Source organism: Mixophyes fleayi, chromosome 9 (genome assembly GCF_038048845.1).
Source record: "Mixophyes fleayi isolate aMixFle1 chromosome 9, aMixFle1.hap1, whole genome shotgun sequence".
Lineage (NCBI taxonomy): Eukaryota > Metazoa > Chordata > Amphibia > Anura > Limnodynastidae > Mixophyes > Mixophyes fleayi.
This window is the reverse complement of record NC_134410.1, coordinates 130,590,686-130,608,201: the sequence shown is the minus strand read 5'-3', so window position 1 is coordinate 130,608,201 and position 17,516 is coordinate 130,590,686. Positions and strand designations below refer to the sequence as shown.

At 44.0% G+C, this 17,516-nt stretch overlaps 3 protein-coding genes across 5 annotated transcripts in view; 1 reads left to right on the top strand and 2 right to left on the bottom strand.

The window, feature by feature from the left end:
* Positions 1-17,516, top strand: part of LOC142101343 (uncharacterized) — a 196,831-nt gene that overhangs the window by 99,800 nt on the left and 79,515 nt on the right. The window lies entirely within an intron of this gene.
* LOC142101345 (glutamine synthetase) overlaps positions 1-17,516 on the bottom strand; it is a 41,188-nt gene that overhangs the window by 343 nt on the left and 23,329 nt on the right. The window lies entirely within an intron of this gene.
* Positions 4-6,091, bottom strand: LOC142101346 (glutamine synthetase-like). Its single transcript, XM_075185765.1, has 6 exons — positions 5,791-6,091; positions 4,614-4,775; positions 3,931-4,077; positions 1,254-1,381; positions 733-932; positions 4-338 (listed from the first exon to the last, which is right to left on the bottom strand). The coding sequence occupies exons 1-6, from the start codon at positions 5,954-5,956 to the stop codon at positions 17-19; spliced, it is 1,125 nt and encodes a 374-aa protein (XP_075041866.1). The 5' UTR covers positions 5,957-6,091; the 3' UTR covers positions 4-16.

Here is a 17,516-nt window from a genome sequence, read left to right as displayed (position 1 = left end):
CGGATCCTGCCCCAGTTTATTTCTTCCCGTAGTCTTTGGTTTCACTGCCAGTCTCGTTCAGAATGGTTGTTCTCACAAGAGCCTCAGTGACAGCGTAAGGGTCACAGTTGGCAGCCGGCCGACGATCCTCAAAGTACCCGAATCCTTCCTGCCCAACCTGGCGTGGGATGCGTATACTGGCCGCACGGTTGGCAACACCCGCGGAGAATTCGTGGATGCTGGAGGTTTCATGCTGTCCAGTCAGACGACGAGAGTTGTCCTTTCCTCCGCGAGGGTCATAAAAGCAGATGTGATAATCGTGTCGCTTGCCCAGTTTTTCTATGGCCTTTTCGATGTGTCTGAAGAGAAAGAGGTTGTGTGGTGAGATTAAGTATGCATCTCTCAGGTCTGAACTTATTCTGTGTTCTAGTACAGAATGTAGCAGACCCACCATTATCCCTCAAGACCATTTATACTCAATTTAACAGCCAACCCCACCACTGTTTTTATTTTAGCTCAATATTAAGGTTAATGGTGTAGGTTTGAAGAGCAGCCTAGAAATGGGTACACCAATATGTGATGAGAACCCATTACCTACGCCCCACGGAGGCAGCAGTTTTATGAGCCGATCACTTTACCACCAGACTCTAGCGAATTGATGGATTACATTCTTGCAAATATTACACAAGACAGCTGCCTCCATCTTGTAGAGACAACAGGGGCACTTTAATCACGTCCTGTAAGAAGACTCACTTTAGGCCTCCTTCCTTCCTCATGTTCTCCGTGCTGTAGTTTGTGTGACACCCAGCTCCGTTCCAGTTGCCGGTCATGGGTTTGGGGTCAAGAGTTGCCACAATGCCAAAATCTTCACAGACTCTATGGAGGATGAATCGAGCCATCCACAGATGGTCACCCATGTCAATTCCTTCTGAAGGACCCACCTGGAATTCCCACTGCCAAACGAAAAGATTAAAGTTTAACATTTATATTCCAAACAAACACCCAGATTAAAGGGAGAAACACAATTGCTGCAGGAACTGCTCAGAACTAGACCCATCACAATGGGTCTTTATAGATCAGCTATATTTACTAATCCTACCAGATTGCATGTGTCAGAGGATATTGAAGAAAACTTCAGGAAACCCCTTATTATGTACAGTACAATTTGCAGCTCACAGTTAGGTTACAGTTTCCAAAGATATGGACACTCCTATAGAAGTTGTCAAAGTGACCCAATATGCAACACATCTTATGTAAGATTCTGTGTTTCTTACCTGCGATGGCATATCTTCTGAGTTTGTGCCACAAATGTTGATCCCGGCATATAAACACGCCTTGTAGTGACATTCCACAATATCCCGGCCGAATGCTTTATCGGCACCAACTCCACAATAATAAGGACCTGAGGAATACACAAAACAGTCTATTAAAAACATCTCATTTAAGTACTACACTAGTTATTGGCAAGATTCACTATCGCAGCAGACTTCCCCCTTTCAATGAAGCAACACATGTCTCAATGAGCAATTACTAAACGTTTTACTGGAAACAGTGACGAGGACCAACATTTGTTGGAGGAGGCCAAGAATTAAAGTAACAGGCACGTCCCTGCGCCTCCTCGCTTGCCGGGGACGGACGCCTTCCTTCCCTGCAGGAGCACCCCGTCAACGGGACGCGCGCCTGACTTCCTGTCGGCGGTCAGCGCTTCTGACCGCCACACCACTGACCACCAATGAAGGCTAACTTCCTCCTATTTATAGTAAGCTCTGCCACCATTAGGGTGCCAGAGGAACTAGGTCTCCTAGCCTCCAGCACTTCCTATGTTTAGTAACCTTCGGATTGACTACCTGTGTACCGACCCGGCTTTCCCTGACCCTGTCTTGGATACCCCACTGGATTTGTGCTGTTCTCTCTGGTTTGACCCTTGGCTTGTTGACTACGCTCCGTCTTCTGATTTGGTACCTCGTTGGCCTGCACGGTTCCTGACCTCGGCCTGTACTACCCTCCTGGCGTAGCAGTGCCAATTGGCACAAGTTTTTATCAAGGAAATATTTAGTCTCCATCGGTGTCCTCGGGAGATAATCTCTGACCGGGGTGTTCAGTTTATATCCCGGTTCTGGAGAGCTTTTTGCAAAGATCTAGGTGTTGCGTTAAAATTTTCTTCTGGTTATCATCTGCAAACCAATGGGCAGAATGAGCGGGTGAATCAAGATCTGGAATTGTTCCTCCGCTGTTTTTCATCCCATAATCAGTCCAATTGGTGTCTCCTGCTGCCTTGTGCTGAATTCACCCCCAACAACCACAAGCATTCTTCCTCTGGAATCTCCCCCTTCTTCTCAGTGTATGACATCCATCCCATTCTCCCCGAGTTCTCTTCGCAGTCTCCTACTGTCCCTGTCGTCCACTCCATGACTCGAGATATGGCCAAAATTTGGTCTTCCACGAAAGAGAATCTGTTGAGGTCTGGGCATCAATATATATCCTTTGCTGATCATCACAGGAGACTGGTGCCTACCCTTCAGGTTGGAAACAAAGTGTAGCTGTCCACCCGGAATCTCAGACTTCGGGTGTGTTCTATGAAGTTGGCACCCCGATTCATTGGACCTTTTCCTGTGCTTCAAGTTGTTAACCCAGTTACATTTAAACTCCGACTCCCCCCTTCTCTAAAGGTTCACAACACCTTCCACATGTCTCTGCTCAAACCCTTGGTACTTAATAAATTCTCTCATCATGCTCCTGTCCCGCAACCAATTCCGACCACAACTGGTGCCGAGTATGAGGTTAGCCAAATTCTGGCCAAACGTAGACTTCGGGGACGTTCTCAGTACCTAGTGCATTGGAGTGGCTTAGGGCCTGAGGAGAGGTCCTGGGTCTTTAAAGAGGACTTGCATTCTCCACGACTTTTGGCCACTTTCCAGAAAAGGCAGTTGTTATCCTCGGATTCGCCCAGTAGAGAGGGGGGGAAATACTGTCAGGCGCCATCCCTGCGCCTCCTCGTTTGCCAGGGACGGACGCTTCCTTCCCTGCAGGATCTAGGCAACGGGGCGCGCGCCCGACTTCCTGTCGGAGGACAGCGCTTCTGACCGCCGCACCACTATCCACCAATGAGGGCTAACTTCCTCCTATTTATAGTAGGCTCTGGCACCATTAGGGTGCCAGAGCAACTATGTCTCCCAGCCTCCAGCACTTCCTATGTTTAGTAACCTTCAGATTGACTACCTGTGTACCGACCCGGCTTTCCCTGACCCTGTCTTGGATACCCCTCTGGATTTGTGCTGTTCTCTCCGGTTTGACCCTTGGCTTGTTGACTACGCTCCGTCTTCTGATTTGGTACCTCGTTGGCCCGCACGGTTCCTGACCTCGGCCTGTACGACCCTCCTGGCGTAGCAGTGCCAATATCCGCAGGTGAGACGCATTCTTATATCGTGACATAAATCCTGAATAACCTACATCTTACTTTTATCACTAACTCGTACACTTTGCCAAAATAAAATTGCAAATTTCTGCATTCAACTTCAATCCACCACATCTACTGCAGATTGACAAGTAAATTACTTAGACATTTGTTTAAGGATGGGAGCAGAGACCTCTAAGAAGTAATTATGGCAACCTGTGGTATATACACCCCCCCCCCCTTTACACTCGGACAATGCCCCCCACTCAACAGAACATAGGCCTAGGTAATCCTGAAGCACTGTCTCCTGCAGATTGAGATTATTGTATTTCTCTAATAGGAGACAGAGCCCAGAATACAGAAACGCCAACATTTACACAGCTAAGAGCCCCATCAGCCGCTAATGAGAACAGGACAACGATTAAGTGATCTGAGGACAGCACATAAACCAGGATGCCACTCGAGGGCCAGATGGCTCTTCTATTAACCAGATAGGTCAAGTAGAGGCTAAATCCTAATGAACTGGGTGCTGTAAACCCACTTGATTAGTTTCTTACCTTGTGGCCCTGGGAAGCCATTCTCAGGCCAGCCGTAAGGGTGTCCATTGATGCCAAGTATTGTGTATTCTTGCTCCATACCGAACCAAGGGTGATGATCTGCCACCATGTCCATTACACGCTTACAGGTGCTACGCAGGTTTGTTTCTGAAATAGGAAACAGGATTACAGGTAAGTACACAAGAACCAGTCAGACTATGCAACTGTGTACACTGGATAAGAGGCCTGGTAGATTTTTCCATCTGCGTACTGTATACTGACGTGTGAGACACTCCTCAGTCGCAGCAGATACTAGACTATACTTCCCTATGAACAGAGTATCACAACTGCCCAGGAATGTAAAGAGACAGTATCAAACCTGTGTCCAATTCAAATAATAGATGGTAATTGTGTGAATACATTTTAGCAAGAAGATTTTAATGTTTTATTGCTGGAGATGTTTCTTTTAAACTGTATTACATAATATGATCATTTAGAATACAGCCCCTAGCCTAGCTCAGAGAATGAAAGGAACCCCCCTCCCCCCCTCCCAAAAAAAAAAAATTCCACCTAGATCCAATTAGCCCAATTCCCCAAGACATAGAGACTGAGCCATGCAATTTAATTGGTTCTCCTGCAGCCAGTTAAAGGAGGTGACGCAGCTTTTAAGCCAGATTGTACAGCGTTAAACCTGAACGACCTACCTACAGGTTTTCGGTCATAATTCAGAATCTCACAGATGACCAGCTTGTTGGGGTCAAGGCAGAACGGGTCCCTGAACATTTTTACCGGGGTCAGGTACATGTCGTTGTTTGAGCCCTTGGCTTGATATATGCTTGTCCCGCCAGCGTACCATTCTGGGACCTCTAAAATGGAAGAAGATAATTGGTTTTAAAGAATAAACATTGCAAGTTAATACTTGCAGTTTATTATACACACACAGACACCAATTAGATTGCCCAGCAATTAAAATTCCTTTGCCGTAATGAACACAAGGGTGAGCAGCCAATTGTTACCGATCCCTCTATTTTTAGAGCAAATTTAGTTACAATTTAAGAAACAGTTCCATATAAACAAAATGGGTAAATATCTTTTAGAATGTGGGGACATGGATGACATTCCACAATACAAAACATTGTGTTTTTTGTAGAGATGAGCGGGCTCGGATTCCGCTAATCTGAGCCCACCCAAACATTGCGGATACGAACGGGATCTGAGCACTGTTCGGATATTTCCGGCGGGCAAAAAAATGAAAACGAGGCTCTGTCGTCCAAGTCTCGCGTCGAATCTCGCGAGGGGTGGGAGGGAGGGCCCAGAACAATTCCATCTTGTACCTCTTTTTTTGGCATTATGTGCTCAAGCTACCTCGGTGCAACCTTTTGGCCTAAAAACAATATTGTGAGGTGTTCAGAATAGACTGGAAATTAGTGGAAATAATTGTTATTGAATGCTATTGAGGTTAATAATAGCGTAGGAGTGAAGAAAACCCCCACAAAACTGGTTTTTAGCACTTTTTATGTTTTTTTCAAAATAAATCCGACCCAAAACCTTTCGTCAGGTGTTTTGCGAAACAAATCCGAACCCAAAACCTCAAGCAAATCCGAATCCAAAACACAAAACACGAGACACCAAAAGTGGCCGGTGCACATCCCTAGTTTTTTGGGTAAAATTAGGGTCATTTAAATAAACTTAGCATGCAGCTGCTTGTGCAGTGCATGTTGGCACGTATACCAAGTCTTACACTCCACTGGAATGTCACCTTTGAAGACGACAGTAACTTGTGTCTGTCCAGCAATTATCAGACTTTACTGTCTGCACTATGAGGGAATGAACATGCAGTCACAGCAGGATTACATGTGGAAGGGATGGTCTAGGTCTTACCTTCAATAGATTTAGGTTCATAGTCCAGGGTCTTTGTTTTGCAGCGGACCCCTTCCCCGGTCCCATCAATCCACACATAAGTAACTTGAACCTTCCCCCCTTGGGGCAGCTTCATATACTGCTCCCTCACCCCCTTGTTAAGTCTGGAACTGTGAGACACAGACATGGTGGTGGCTGATCTGGAACAAGAAGGGGGGGGAAACACGTTAGAGGTTGGATTGGTTATTTTTGGAAGCTTACCCAACACCAATATGAACTGGCATTATCCATAGATGCTCTTATGAATTAAGCAGGTACAAATCTTTCCACTGGACAAGAACATAGGGACAAACTACACTCCATTAGATTGCAAGCTCTTGGGAACGGGGCTCATATTCACTCCATTTCCCCATACAATTGCAAGTTCAAAAGGCATTTCATGATTGATAAAAAAAATAAAAAATAAAAATTTGAGAAAAAAAAGCCCTAAGGGGTAGAAAAACAGAAGAACTGGATACAACTGGTTGTACAAGTTTACAGCAGACTGATTATTAGACCCCCCTCCTGCTCCAGGGTGCATAGGGGGTGTTAACCCTCTATATCCCAGAATGATCCAGCACACAACAATATGTCCTTAGTGTGCAGCTACATTATACACAAACATATAAGAGCAGAAGATAATTGTAAGCTCTTCTGTCTTAGATATATGGAATATTTACTCTCCTGTAAATAAGCTTTATATACAAACCCAATAATGCCACACAATCAGACTGAGAGACTCTCAAGATACAAAATTAAACTAGTAACAAAATTAACTTTTACAGTAGTAGCAGCCAAGAGAAATGCATTTTGGGGTTTAAAGGTTACATATGAGCCCCAAATAGAACAATGGCCATGAGACCTGGGACTTCCACAGAACAGCTTGTCCTGAGGACAATGTATCATTTTAGGACCACAAAGGAAGGGATTCGTTACATAGAGATACAAATATAAGGAGCACTGCTCCCTACAGCCTGGGAGAGGTGGGAGTTAGGAGCAGCTGATGGTCTCAGCAGCCACATGGCCGGCAGGGAGCAGGGTTAATGCAGAAATACAGAGTACTCCTGAACCCAAGTGGGTCAGGGGGCACATGATGCCCTGTAGGATATGCCCTGCATCCATTCCCAGAGAGATCACATGATGCACATGCCCTCCACACATCCATCCAGGGGGCACATGCCCTGGACAAGCTGGAACAAACACCCCCCAGTAATTACCTTATTAATAGGAATGCAGCTCTGCCCTCTGGATCGTCAGGAAGAAGCAGACATCAACACTGGCTGCAAATACCGGCTCTGGGGCATTTATACTAGCCACTTCCAAGCCACGCCCCCCCTTGGATCAGCCACTGACTGATTTACTACCTATAGATGTGTGAGGCTGCATTAATGTTAGATGCATGTTGTAGTAGTACAAGTAGTAGCACTTGTAGTTGTATTAGTACTAGTAGTAGTTGTTGTAGTAGTAGTACTAGTAGTTGTAGTAGTACTAGTAGTAGTATTAATAGTAGTAGTTGTAGTAGTACTAGTAGTAGTATTAGTAGCAGTAGTTGTTGTAGTAGTAGTAGTACAAGTAGTATTACTTGTAGTTGTATTATTACTAGTAGTAGTAGTACTAGTAGTAGTTGTTGTAGTAGTAGTTGTAGTATTAGTAGCAGTAGTTGTAGTAGTACTAGTAGTAGTTGTAGTAGTACTAGTTGTAGTAGTATTAGTAGCAGTAGTTGTACTAGTACTAGTAGTAGTACTAGTAGTAGTAGTAGTAGTAGTTGTAGTAGTAGTTGTTATAGTAGTATTAGTAGCAGTAGTTGTAGTAGTACTAGTTGTAGTAGTACAAGTAGTAGTACTTGTTGTATTAGTACTAGTAGTAGTTGTAGTAGTAGTTGTAGTATTAGTAGCAGTAGTTGTAGTAGTAGTAGTTGTAGTAGTACTAGTAGTAGTAGTAGTATTAGTAGTAGTAGTTGTAGTAGTTGTTGTAGTACTAGTAGTAGTATTACTAGTAGTAGTAGTTGTAGTATTAGTAGCAGTAGTTGTAGTAGTAGTACTAGTAGTTGTAGTAGTAGTATGTTATGTGTGTATTGTCGCTAACCAATAACGATTGTCGAACCTCGATTTGTGTTTCCAACGCATAAAGATTTATTCGCAATAAGTAGAATAATATGCTCAAGCGAAGTAATAGTAAATACAGCCATTACTTATCGCAGGCGCTCTGGATCCAGTGCAGTCATTCAATCCTGAAGTCTGGGGACAAGATGTCTGCACACTGGATCACAAGCTGCTGCTTATATACACAATCACATACAGTAATACAATGAAGATGGTATAGCTTGCATCTATTAGTCCAGGTCTCAGGAATGTCCAAGGGGTTGTCAATCATTGGCTGGTTCATCCTAAGGAATCCAAAGGAGGGGGTCATCTCTGCAGGGGGTATGCTCTGCTCTTCCCGCCAAGATTCCTTAGTCTTAAGTAGTTCATAATTCCCTATCATTCATAACTTGTTTATGCACTCTACGATTCCCTCGCAGAGTGAACCAATCAGTAGGATATGTAACAAGGTTCATTATGATACCACTCATGATGTGATTCCTTCAACCCGTTCCGTGTATTTCACTAATATGCATGTAACTCTGATATAACATATAAATACTACTATATTTCGACATAACTGACTATGTGTTGCAACTACCATTAATGTGTACTATTTTATAAGTATGCGTGTTTGTGCGAATGTATGGTAAAAAAACAATTACTGTTGCTGCCACGTGTAGTGGATGCGTACGCCCTTTCACGCCGCAGCGTGCCCTTGTACGTAGATGCGTACCGTACGCATCTATTCAGACAAAGACAACCAAGTTCGCTAGACTTTAATTGAAATTACTTTATCCAATTTGCTGACTTCGACAGCTCCACCCTTTGATAGTGTACTAAACTATCACCCAATCACCGTTTCAAGTTCAGGTTTATACAATGCTTTTTCACAGACCATGATCTCGGTATCTGGTACCACCCTTTCAGTCTCTTTCTCAGTGTTACTCCTATGAGACCGTTTTCCACACTTCAACACAGTAGGAACACATTTGACAACTAAACCAATTGCTAAGATGACACCCAGTATAAGGAGAAGGAGCTTACCTACACTAGCAACCATTTCCTGTACCCACTCCCCCAGACCGGAGAACCATTTTGCTGGGTTCAACCATGAGAACCAACCCGCCACCTTTTCCCCCCACCTCATATAACGAAGAATTATGGCTCTTTCGAAATTCCCATTTCAGCTGCAAAACTTCATCCATCTTCCGGTCTATAACCTCTTTAGGGTCTTCCGTATTATTAGTAATGTACGTGCAACATTTGACACCGAACTGGGTGGCCAGTGTCACACAGTACCCACCAGTAATAGAGGTGAGATAATTTAGTACCAGTCTATGTTGCACCAACTCCTTCTTGTACGCTTGTACCTCCCTTCCAGTATACCTGAAAGTGTCATCATACATCTCGGTGATATTATCTATTAATTTGGCTAGGTCTTGGATATATTTAAAGTTTAATGTTCCCTGAGCGGTCCTGGTGAGATCTAGGGCAACCATAACTTGGAAACCAGCAGTTTCACTAATCAATTTTGTAGCTATGGGTTCCTCACCAGGAATCATATTTCTCTTGTAACGGTGTTCATACTGTGTGTGTATGTATGGTGGTGATGTAGTCTTGTGAATACCAACCATTTCTTCATGAGTAATAGTCATGATTTCAGGAACCAGTTTAGCTAAGAAACACAAGCCTTTGAAACTCGGAGTCACCCAGGAATAAGCTTTCCTCCCACAAACAAAATACACATTATCAGGGAGAAAATAAGGAGCAGTATGCCCATGAATTATATCACACAGAGTTTTGATAAAACTACCCATGCCTAGTGTCTCCATTTGTTCTAGACACGTGTCGGCATTAATGACATTTTTACATTTATCTGTAGAGACTTTTCCAATGGATACCTTCTTATGTTTGGTTATACGCCCTAATTTGTGACTTCCATCAACATTCCTGCCTAGTAGTGACCTTGTGAGTCTCCCTCTAAAATGAGTGTGGCGAGCCATTGTCTGAACTGATAGGTCAGCCTCACAATTCTCCAGGCGCTTTGCATGAGATATATTTAGTCACAGCAAAGATCTGCCTATGGAGTATTGTCGAAGCGTCAGACTAGGGGACCTAGTGTTATTGTACCTCCCGTCTATTGGCCTCCCACCCCTCAATTCGAGTACGTCAGATATGTTTAGAGGGAATGGCACTAGTCCTATATTATGCTGCCCTTGCGGCACGTGAGAGCACACCCAACACTCGGTTTGGTTTAGTACCTTACCCACCACGGAGTGATAATCCTCCAAAGGATGCCCGCCTATATTCAGAGTACTGGGGGACTGGCATCGTTGGATGCATCTCTCTTCAACTAGGGATTCGCAGAACTTACAGATACCATACTCATCAGACAATAGCCCCTCACACTGCCTCCGAGTTCCTGAGCTAGCAGACCTTTTCATAACCCCTGGACCAAGTTTGATAATGGGCTGCTCTGAGTATCCTATTAACTTTTCTTCTGCCTCCATTTCATCCGTATCACTCCCAGAACTCTCCTCCGTCCTCCATCCTCCTTCTCAAAAGTAGAATGTCCTAGAAAGAGTAAAAACAAGGAAAATCCTGGAACAAAAGAAAAACAAAAACCGCCACTCCATCGCTGGAAAGATAGTTCTGAGGCAACGTCTCTGGTTCGGGTGTCTCGACTGCAGGCTTTAGGTCTCCCGGAACAGGCTCACAAGTGACAGCTCTGTGTCGTCCGTCTTAGTTTTATCTTGCACTTTCTCCGGATTATGGACTCTCCTGCAGTGGGTGGAATGGACCCAAGTGTCTCTCTCTGCAACCTTCAGTGATGTAGTACTGGTCAGCAGCACTTGGTACGGGCCTTCCCAACGGTCTGTTAAACAATCTGAACGTAAGAAATTACATAACATCATAACATAGTCTCCAGGTTCAACATCATGACAGTTCGTCTCTGGCATACCAGGTGACAGCATTTTTAGTTTTTGTTGTTGTTGTTTTAGCTGTCTACTCATTCTTTTGTACAGTCACTTCATTATTACACTTCAAGTCGTCTTGTGGACTCACGATCAAATGAGGTTGTCGTCCGAACAGTATCTCAAAGGGGGACAGATTAAGAGGAGGTCTAGGAGTGGTTCGAATGCTATGGAGGACCAATGGCAAAGCCTCAGGCCATGCCAACCCAGTTTCAGCCATTATCTTACCCAGCTTGTTCTTTATAGTACCGTTTACTCTCTCCACCTTACCACTAGCTTGTGGTCGGTAAGGGGTGTGGAGTCTGCTACTGATTCCCATGAGTTTACACATATTTTGGAAGATATCACCAGTAAAATGGGTACCCCTATCACTTTCAATGATTCTAGGGATACCGAACCTACACACAAAGTCTTGTACAATTTTCTTTGCAGTGAACACAGCAGTATTAGTGGCTGCCGGATATGCTTCTACCCAACCGGAAAACACATCAATACACACTAACACATACTTTAGATTCCTGCACGGTGGTAATTGGATATAGTCAATTTGTATTACCTGGAAAGGTCCGTCTGTAGGAGGGATGTGGGATGGCTCAGTTGGAATAGTTTTCCCAACATTTTTCCTCAAACAAGTAAGACATGACATTGCTTTCATACTAGCCTGAGAGGAAAATCCGGGAGCACACCAGTATGCTCTCACCAGTTTGCACATACCTTCTTTACCCAGGTGAGTCAGGCCGTGTGCTGCTTCAGCCAGGCTTGGATAGTATGTTCGGGGAGCTACAGGCTTACCTTGTCCATCCCTCCAGAGTTCTGAGGACTCTTGACCACATCCCTTCGCCTTCCAGACCGCCTTTTCCTGCAGGGAACACAAATCTTGCATTTCAATTAATTTCTGCATGTCTAATGTCTGAAAAACCATCATAGTCTCAGTTGATACAGTCATAGGTTGCCCTGCTGCCCATTTAGCAGCTTCGTCTGCCCTGTTGTTGCCCAATGACACTGGGTCTTCTTCAAAGGTATGGGCTTTGCACTTTATGACGGCTACTGTTCTGGGTAACTGTATCGCTGTCAGAAGTCCTTTTATGTGTTGTGAGTGTGCCACTGGTGTACCTGCTGCTGTCGTAAAGTTTCTAAGACGCCAAAGGGCCCCAAAATCGTGCACTACCCCGAAGGCGTACCTAGAGTCAGTATATATATTGGCTGATTTACCCTCTGCCAATTCACACGCTCTCCTTAGTGCTACTAGTTCCGCCACCTGGGCTGAGGTGGACCAAGGGGTTCAGCTTCTACCACATCCTGATCGTCTACAACAGCGTAACCAGTACATAGCTCTCCTGTCTCTGTCTGTCTATGGCAACTTCCGTCTGTATAAAACGTAAAATCTACATTTTCTAAGGGGGTGTCACGTATGTCGGGCCTTGCAGTAAAGGTCTGATTCAGGTGTTCCATACAATCATGCGTGTCAGTATTTTTGCCTAACTCATCATCAACCAGGGTCTCCTCCCCTCCCACCCTTTGTGTCTCTTGAGACACATACGGAAGGTATGTAGCTGGATTTAAAGTGCTACATCGTTTGATGGTGATGTTTGAGGGTGCCATCAGGGCTAGTTCCCACTTTGTGAATCTAGCTGAAGAAACATGTCTGGTTTGGGCTGAATTTAACAGAGCTGATACAGCATGGGGTGTATAGATAGTTGAATTATGTCCTAATACTACGTCCTCGCTCTTACTTACCAGAAGGGCCGTTGCTGCTACACTTCTGAGACATGTTGGGAGTGATCTCGCCACATTGTCTAATTGTGCACTGTAGTATGCTACCGGTCTGCTAGCGTCACCATGTTTCTGTGTGAGGACCCCTGCTGCACAACCATCAGCTTCTGTACAAAATAGCTCAAAAGGCTTTTCATAATCAGGTATTCCCAATGCAGGTGCTCTAGTCAGACTATCTTTAAGATTAAAGAACGCTTGCTCTGACTCTTCTGTGTGTACAACACGTTCTGGTTTTGAGGAAGAGACTAGCTCCTGCAATGGTAATGCCAGAATAGAAAAACCTGGGATCCAGGATCTACAGTATCCACACATCCCCAGGAAAGTACGAATCTGCTTCTGGCTCTGCTGCAGAGTCATGTGTTGTATGGCCTCAATCCTGTCGGTTGTCAGGTGTCTTAGCCCCTTAGTGAGGCAGTGTCCTAAGTATTTGACCTTAGTCTGACATGGCTGTAATTTATCCTTTGCCACCTTGTGCCCTGTTTGTGAAAGATGAAGCAACAACAATTTAGTATCATGTAAACATGACATAAAAGAATCAGAGCACAACAACAAATCGTCCACATATTGAATTAGAACAGACCCATTGTGGGGTTGAAAGGATTGCAAACAGTCATGTAAGGCTTGGGAGAAAATACTGGGGCTGTCAATGAACCCCTGGGGTAGTCTGGTCCATGTGTATTGCACTCCCCTGTAGGAGAATGCAAAAAGGTATTGGCAGTCAGGGTGAAGAGGGACTGAGAAGAAAGCAGAACATAGATCAATGACAGTAAAATGACTGGCAGACAGTGGAATCTGCATGAGGATGACAGCTGGATTCGGCACTACGGGGAATTGGCTCTCAACAACTTTATTAATTCCCCTTAAGTCCTGGACTAATCTATAGCCCCTCCCCCCATTCTTCTTCACAGGGAAAATGGGAATATTTGCTGTACTGGCTGTACGAATTAAAATCCCTTGTTGTAACAGCCTCTCAATAACAGGATATACCCCTAGTTCCACCTCCGGTTTTAATGGATACTGTGGGATTTTTGGAGCTATCCTACCACTTTTTAGATTGACCATGACAGGGGCTACGTTTGCCATCAGTCCAGTGTCCTGTCCATCTCTGGTCCATAGGGAACCTGGTATTTCCAGCAACATCCCCTTTACTTGAGATGGACTGTGTTCTATAACAGTAGAGTGTAACATTAACCTTTGAGGGGTGTCCAATATATCCTGTACCTCTTGTGCGACCTTCTCGGGTATATCTAGGAACACACCATCTGAAGTACAGTATATGACACATCCCATTTTACATAACAAGTCTCTCCCTAGCAAGTTACTAGGAGCCGCTGCAGCCAAGAGAAACAAATGCTTAGTATGCAGAGGCCCGATAGTAACTTCAGCGGGTTTAGTTAGAGGATAATGTAACACTTTTCCCGTTACCCCGATGGCTGGAATTGTTTTACTGGTCATCTGTAGATTGAAAGGAGAGGTTATCACAGATCGGGCCTCCCCTGTATCTACAAGAAAGGTTTGTTTTCTACCAGCTATGACAACTATCATTTTTGGTTCTTCACTCTGACTCTCAGTTAACCTCACTGGCTGTAGACTACAGGTATGACCTGACCCCTAGCGCTGACTATCATTTTCCCGCGCAATATTTGTGGTTATTATATGTGCGGGTAGATGTGAGTCTTCGATTCTAGGTGAATTCTTCCTTGGAGGATATCTATGTGTCCCACCTCTAGGGCTGAATCTGTCTTTTTTACAATCCCTCCTCATGTGTCCTTCTTCATTACAATTGAAACATCTGATCACTCTATGTTTCTTATTATGTGGGTTGTATGCTGGTGGTCGTGTATGCATCCCCTCTAGAGCCTGTATACTCACCGTCATTAACCTATCACCTTTCTCCTCCTTTTGTCTAAAAAGGTTTTTGTCGTGCTCCACAGCAGACTCCCTAAGAGAATCTACCGTGACACCTCTCCAATTAGGTAATGTGGTTTGTACTCTCGTCTTTAAATTTTCTCTAAGGCCATCCATCAGTACTCTTACAGCTACCTCTCTGTGATGTGGGTCCTCACTTATGTTGGATATCCCAGTAAACCGTGTTATCGCTGCTATAGCTCTAGTGAAGTAATCTGCTGCTGTTTCACTATCCTTTTGTTTAATGGTGAAAATCTTACTCCAATTTACTACTACTGGAAAATAGATGGCTAAGTATTTGACAATTTGTTCTATATTCTTTTGGTTAATCTCATCAGTCAAGGTGTCATCTTCCTCCAACAAACAATCTTCAATGAATTTTTGTATGTTAGTATTGGGAGGAAGACACGCCCTCAACACTACACGCCAATCCTTATTGGTTGGTTCGTGGGCATTTCCTAAGTCTTTAACAAATTTCTGACACTTAGCCAACTCTTTTCTACGATCTGGGAATTCAGTCATAATGGAACGTAATTCTGATCTAGTCCAGGGACAATGCATTGTAACATTTCTTAAAGGAACTACACCATCCTTATCCGGTTTCCCATTGGTAACTGATATTGTGCGGACTGGGAACGCACCCTCTGGTACACTGACTTCAGGGGACACTACAGGATTTGCTGGTTCTAGATTTAGAATGCTTTCACTCCTAGTGATCACGTTACTCTCACCTATCTCAGCCATTTTCTCATACTTGCGCTGAGCCTCTAGTACACTAACAGCATGGGCAATGGCCGAAATCACAGTGGGTTCATCTTCATTTTCAGATACACTTGATTTAAACTGGCTTAAAACAGGATACAACTTAGCAATTTTTCTATTTTCAGTTTTAACAATGGCTGTACTTACCCCTCCCGCGACACAAGGTGGCAGGGGCGCGCTAGCGCTGAGTTCGCCACGCTTCTCAACAGTTACATCCGCCTTGCGCGCGCTTTTCGCCACGCCTACTTCCGGTTTGCATTCGCTGCTCTGCCACGTGTTACCTTCCATTTGCCACAATTTTAAACAATCATTATGTCTATTTCTCTTTTTCGTTGACTTGATCAACCATATTTTATCTTTTACAGTATTTAGTACCTCTGCATTAAAACTTCCTATTGTTGGGAAAGGCCTATCACAATCTTTGGTCATCTTGACCCACGTGTCACAATACACAGTTGCGTATGCACCATATTTCTTACACATGAGAAACCTCGCTGAACCAATAGGGCCTTCCTTAGGCAGTACACTGACCATCTCTAGCGTATGCTTAGCACCCATGTTGAATATCACCAATCTATGCAGACCACTTTCAACAATTTGCTACAAACACTCTACCGCTAGAGATCTCTTATTGGCCGTGGACGTATTTGCTCAAGCCGCGTACACTCACTTCCTCTTGTATTAAACAAGGACCCCTAACACAGACAATATCACTGTGGGACCCAAGGGCTATCAGCTCCTCGATACCCTGGCTAAACCACAAAAATCTGTTGAGTTTATTATAACTGGGAGAACAAAGTCGATACAATCAACCAGCCTTTCCAATATAATTCCTCCTAGCTGCTTCACCAATTCGCACTAAAGATGCGGTTAGATCGCACTGCCTACCAATACTAATTATTAGCAAATCTTGCGATCTATTGGTAGCGCTTTGCGAAAACTCGGTTTTCGCATTCGGTATACCTGCCCTGTATACCGTCCTTCAGTTGGGCAATCTGCCTCGTCAGACAGCAACTGAGCACAATGAATAATAAACAGTGTATCTACGTTACAACATCACACACTATACACCTTTTCTGCGCAGAAAATCAAAAGTTCCCAACAACAGTAATAATATCTCAGAGGCTTTCACAAGTAATTATACTATGCATGTATAATAACTATCAAAACGATTGTTTAACCACGTGGCAAATCTACCGGAAGTTCACGTACGCACAGCAGGAAATACACATATGCTAAGCAATGCAAAACAGTTAAAGCGCACAATGACAGAAAAAATAAACAGTTTTCGCTTTTGTCCCTAGGTTCTAGTTAGCGTGCCCTAGATAATGCAAAACGGACATTCGGTTTCGCAACACAGAGTAAAATTCAGGTTTTGAACACAATGCGTTCTTACCCGTTTATGACGCGTCTCCACCCTTTGTTGAGGAACCGAAATCCGTTGGTCTTGCGTATCATCGGCAACGAAACCTCCAAAGCTCACGAGCCCCCAAATTGTTATGTGCGTATTGTCGCTAACCAATAACGATTGTCGAACCTCGATTTGTGTTTCCAACGCACAAAGATTTATTCGCAATAAGTAGAATAATATGCTCAAGCGAAGTAATAGTAAATACAGCCGTTACTTATCGCAGGCGCTCTGGATCCAGTGCAGTCATTCAATCCTGAAGTCTGGGGACAAGATGTCTGCACACTGGATCACAAGCTGCTGCTTATATACACAATCAAATACAGTAATACAATGAAGATGGTATAGCTTGCATCTATTGGTCCAGGTCTCAGGAATGTCCAAGGGGTTGTCAATCATTGGCTGGTTCATCCTAAGGAATCCAAAGGAGGGGGTCATCTCTGCAGGGGGTATGCTCTGCTCTTCCCGCCAAGATTCCTTAGTCTTAAGTAGTTCATAATTCCCTATCATTCATAACTTGTGAATGCACTCTACGATTCCCTCGCAGAGTGAACCAAACAGTAGGATATGTAACAAGGTTCATTATGATACCACTCATGATGTGATTCCTTCAACCTGTTCCGTGTATTTCACTAATATGCATGTAACTCTGATATAACATATAAATACTACTATATTTCGACATAACTGACTATGTGTTGCAACTACCATTAATGTGTACTATTTTATAAGTATGCGTGTTTGTGCAAATGTATGGTAAAAGACCAATTACTGTTGCTGCCACGTGTAGTGGATGCG

What these genes read in the sequence shown, in the direction of transcription:
- LOC142101346 (XM_075185765.1), bottom strand. Translation starts at nt 5,956, where the DNA reads ATGTCTGTGTCTCACAGTTCCAGACTTAACAAGGGGGTGAGGGAGCAG. An exon ending in TGAACCTAAATCTATTGAAG is followed by an intron (nt 4,776 to 5,790) that starts GTAAGACCTAGA and finishes CTTCCATTTTAG; the next exon opens with AGGTCCCAGAATGGTACGCT. An exon ending in TTATGACCGAAAACCTGTAG is followed by an intron (nt 4,078 to 4,613) that starts GTAGGTCGTTCA and finishes TTCCTATTTCAG; the next exon opens with AAACAAACCTGCGTAGCACC.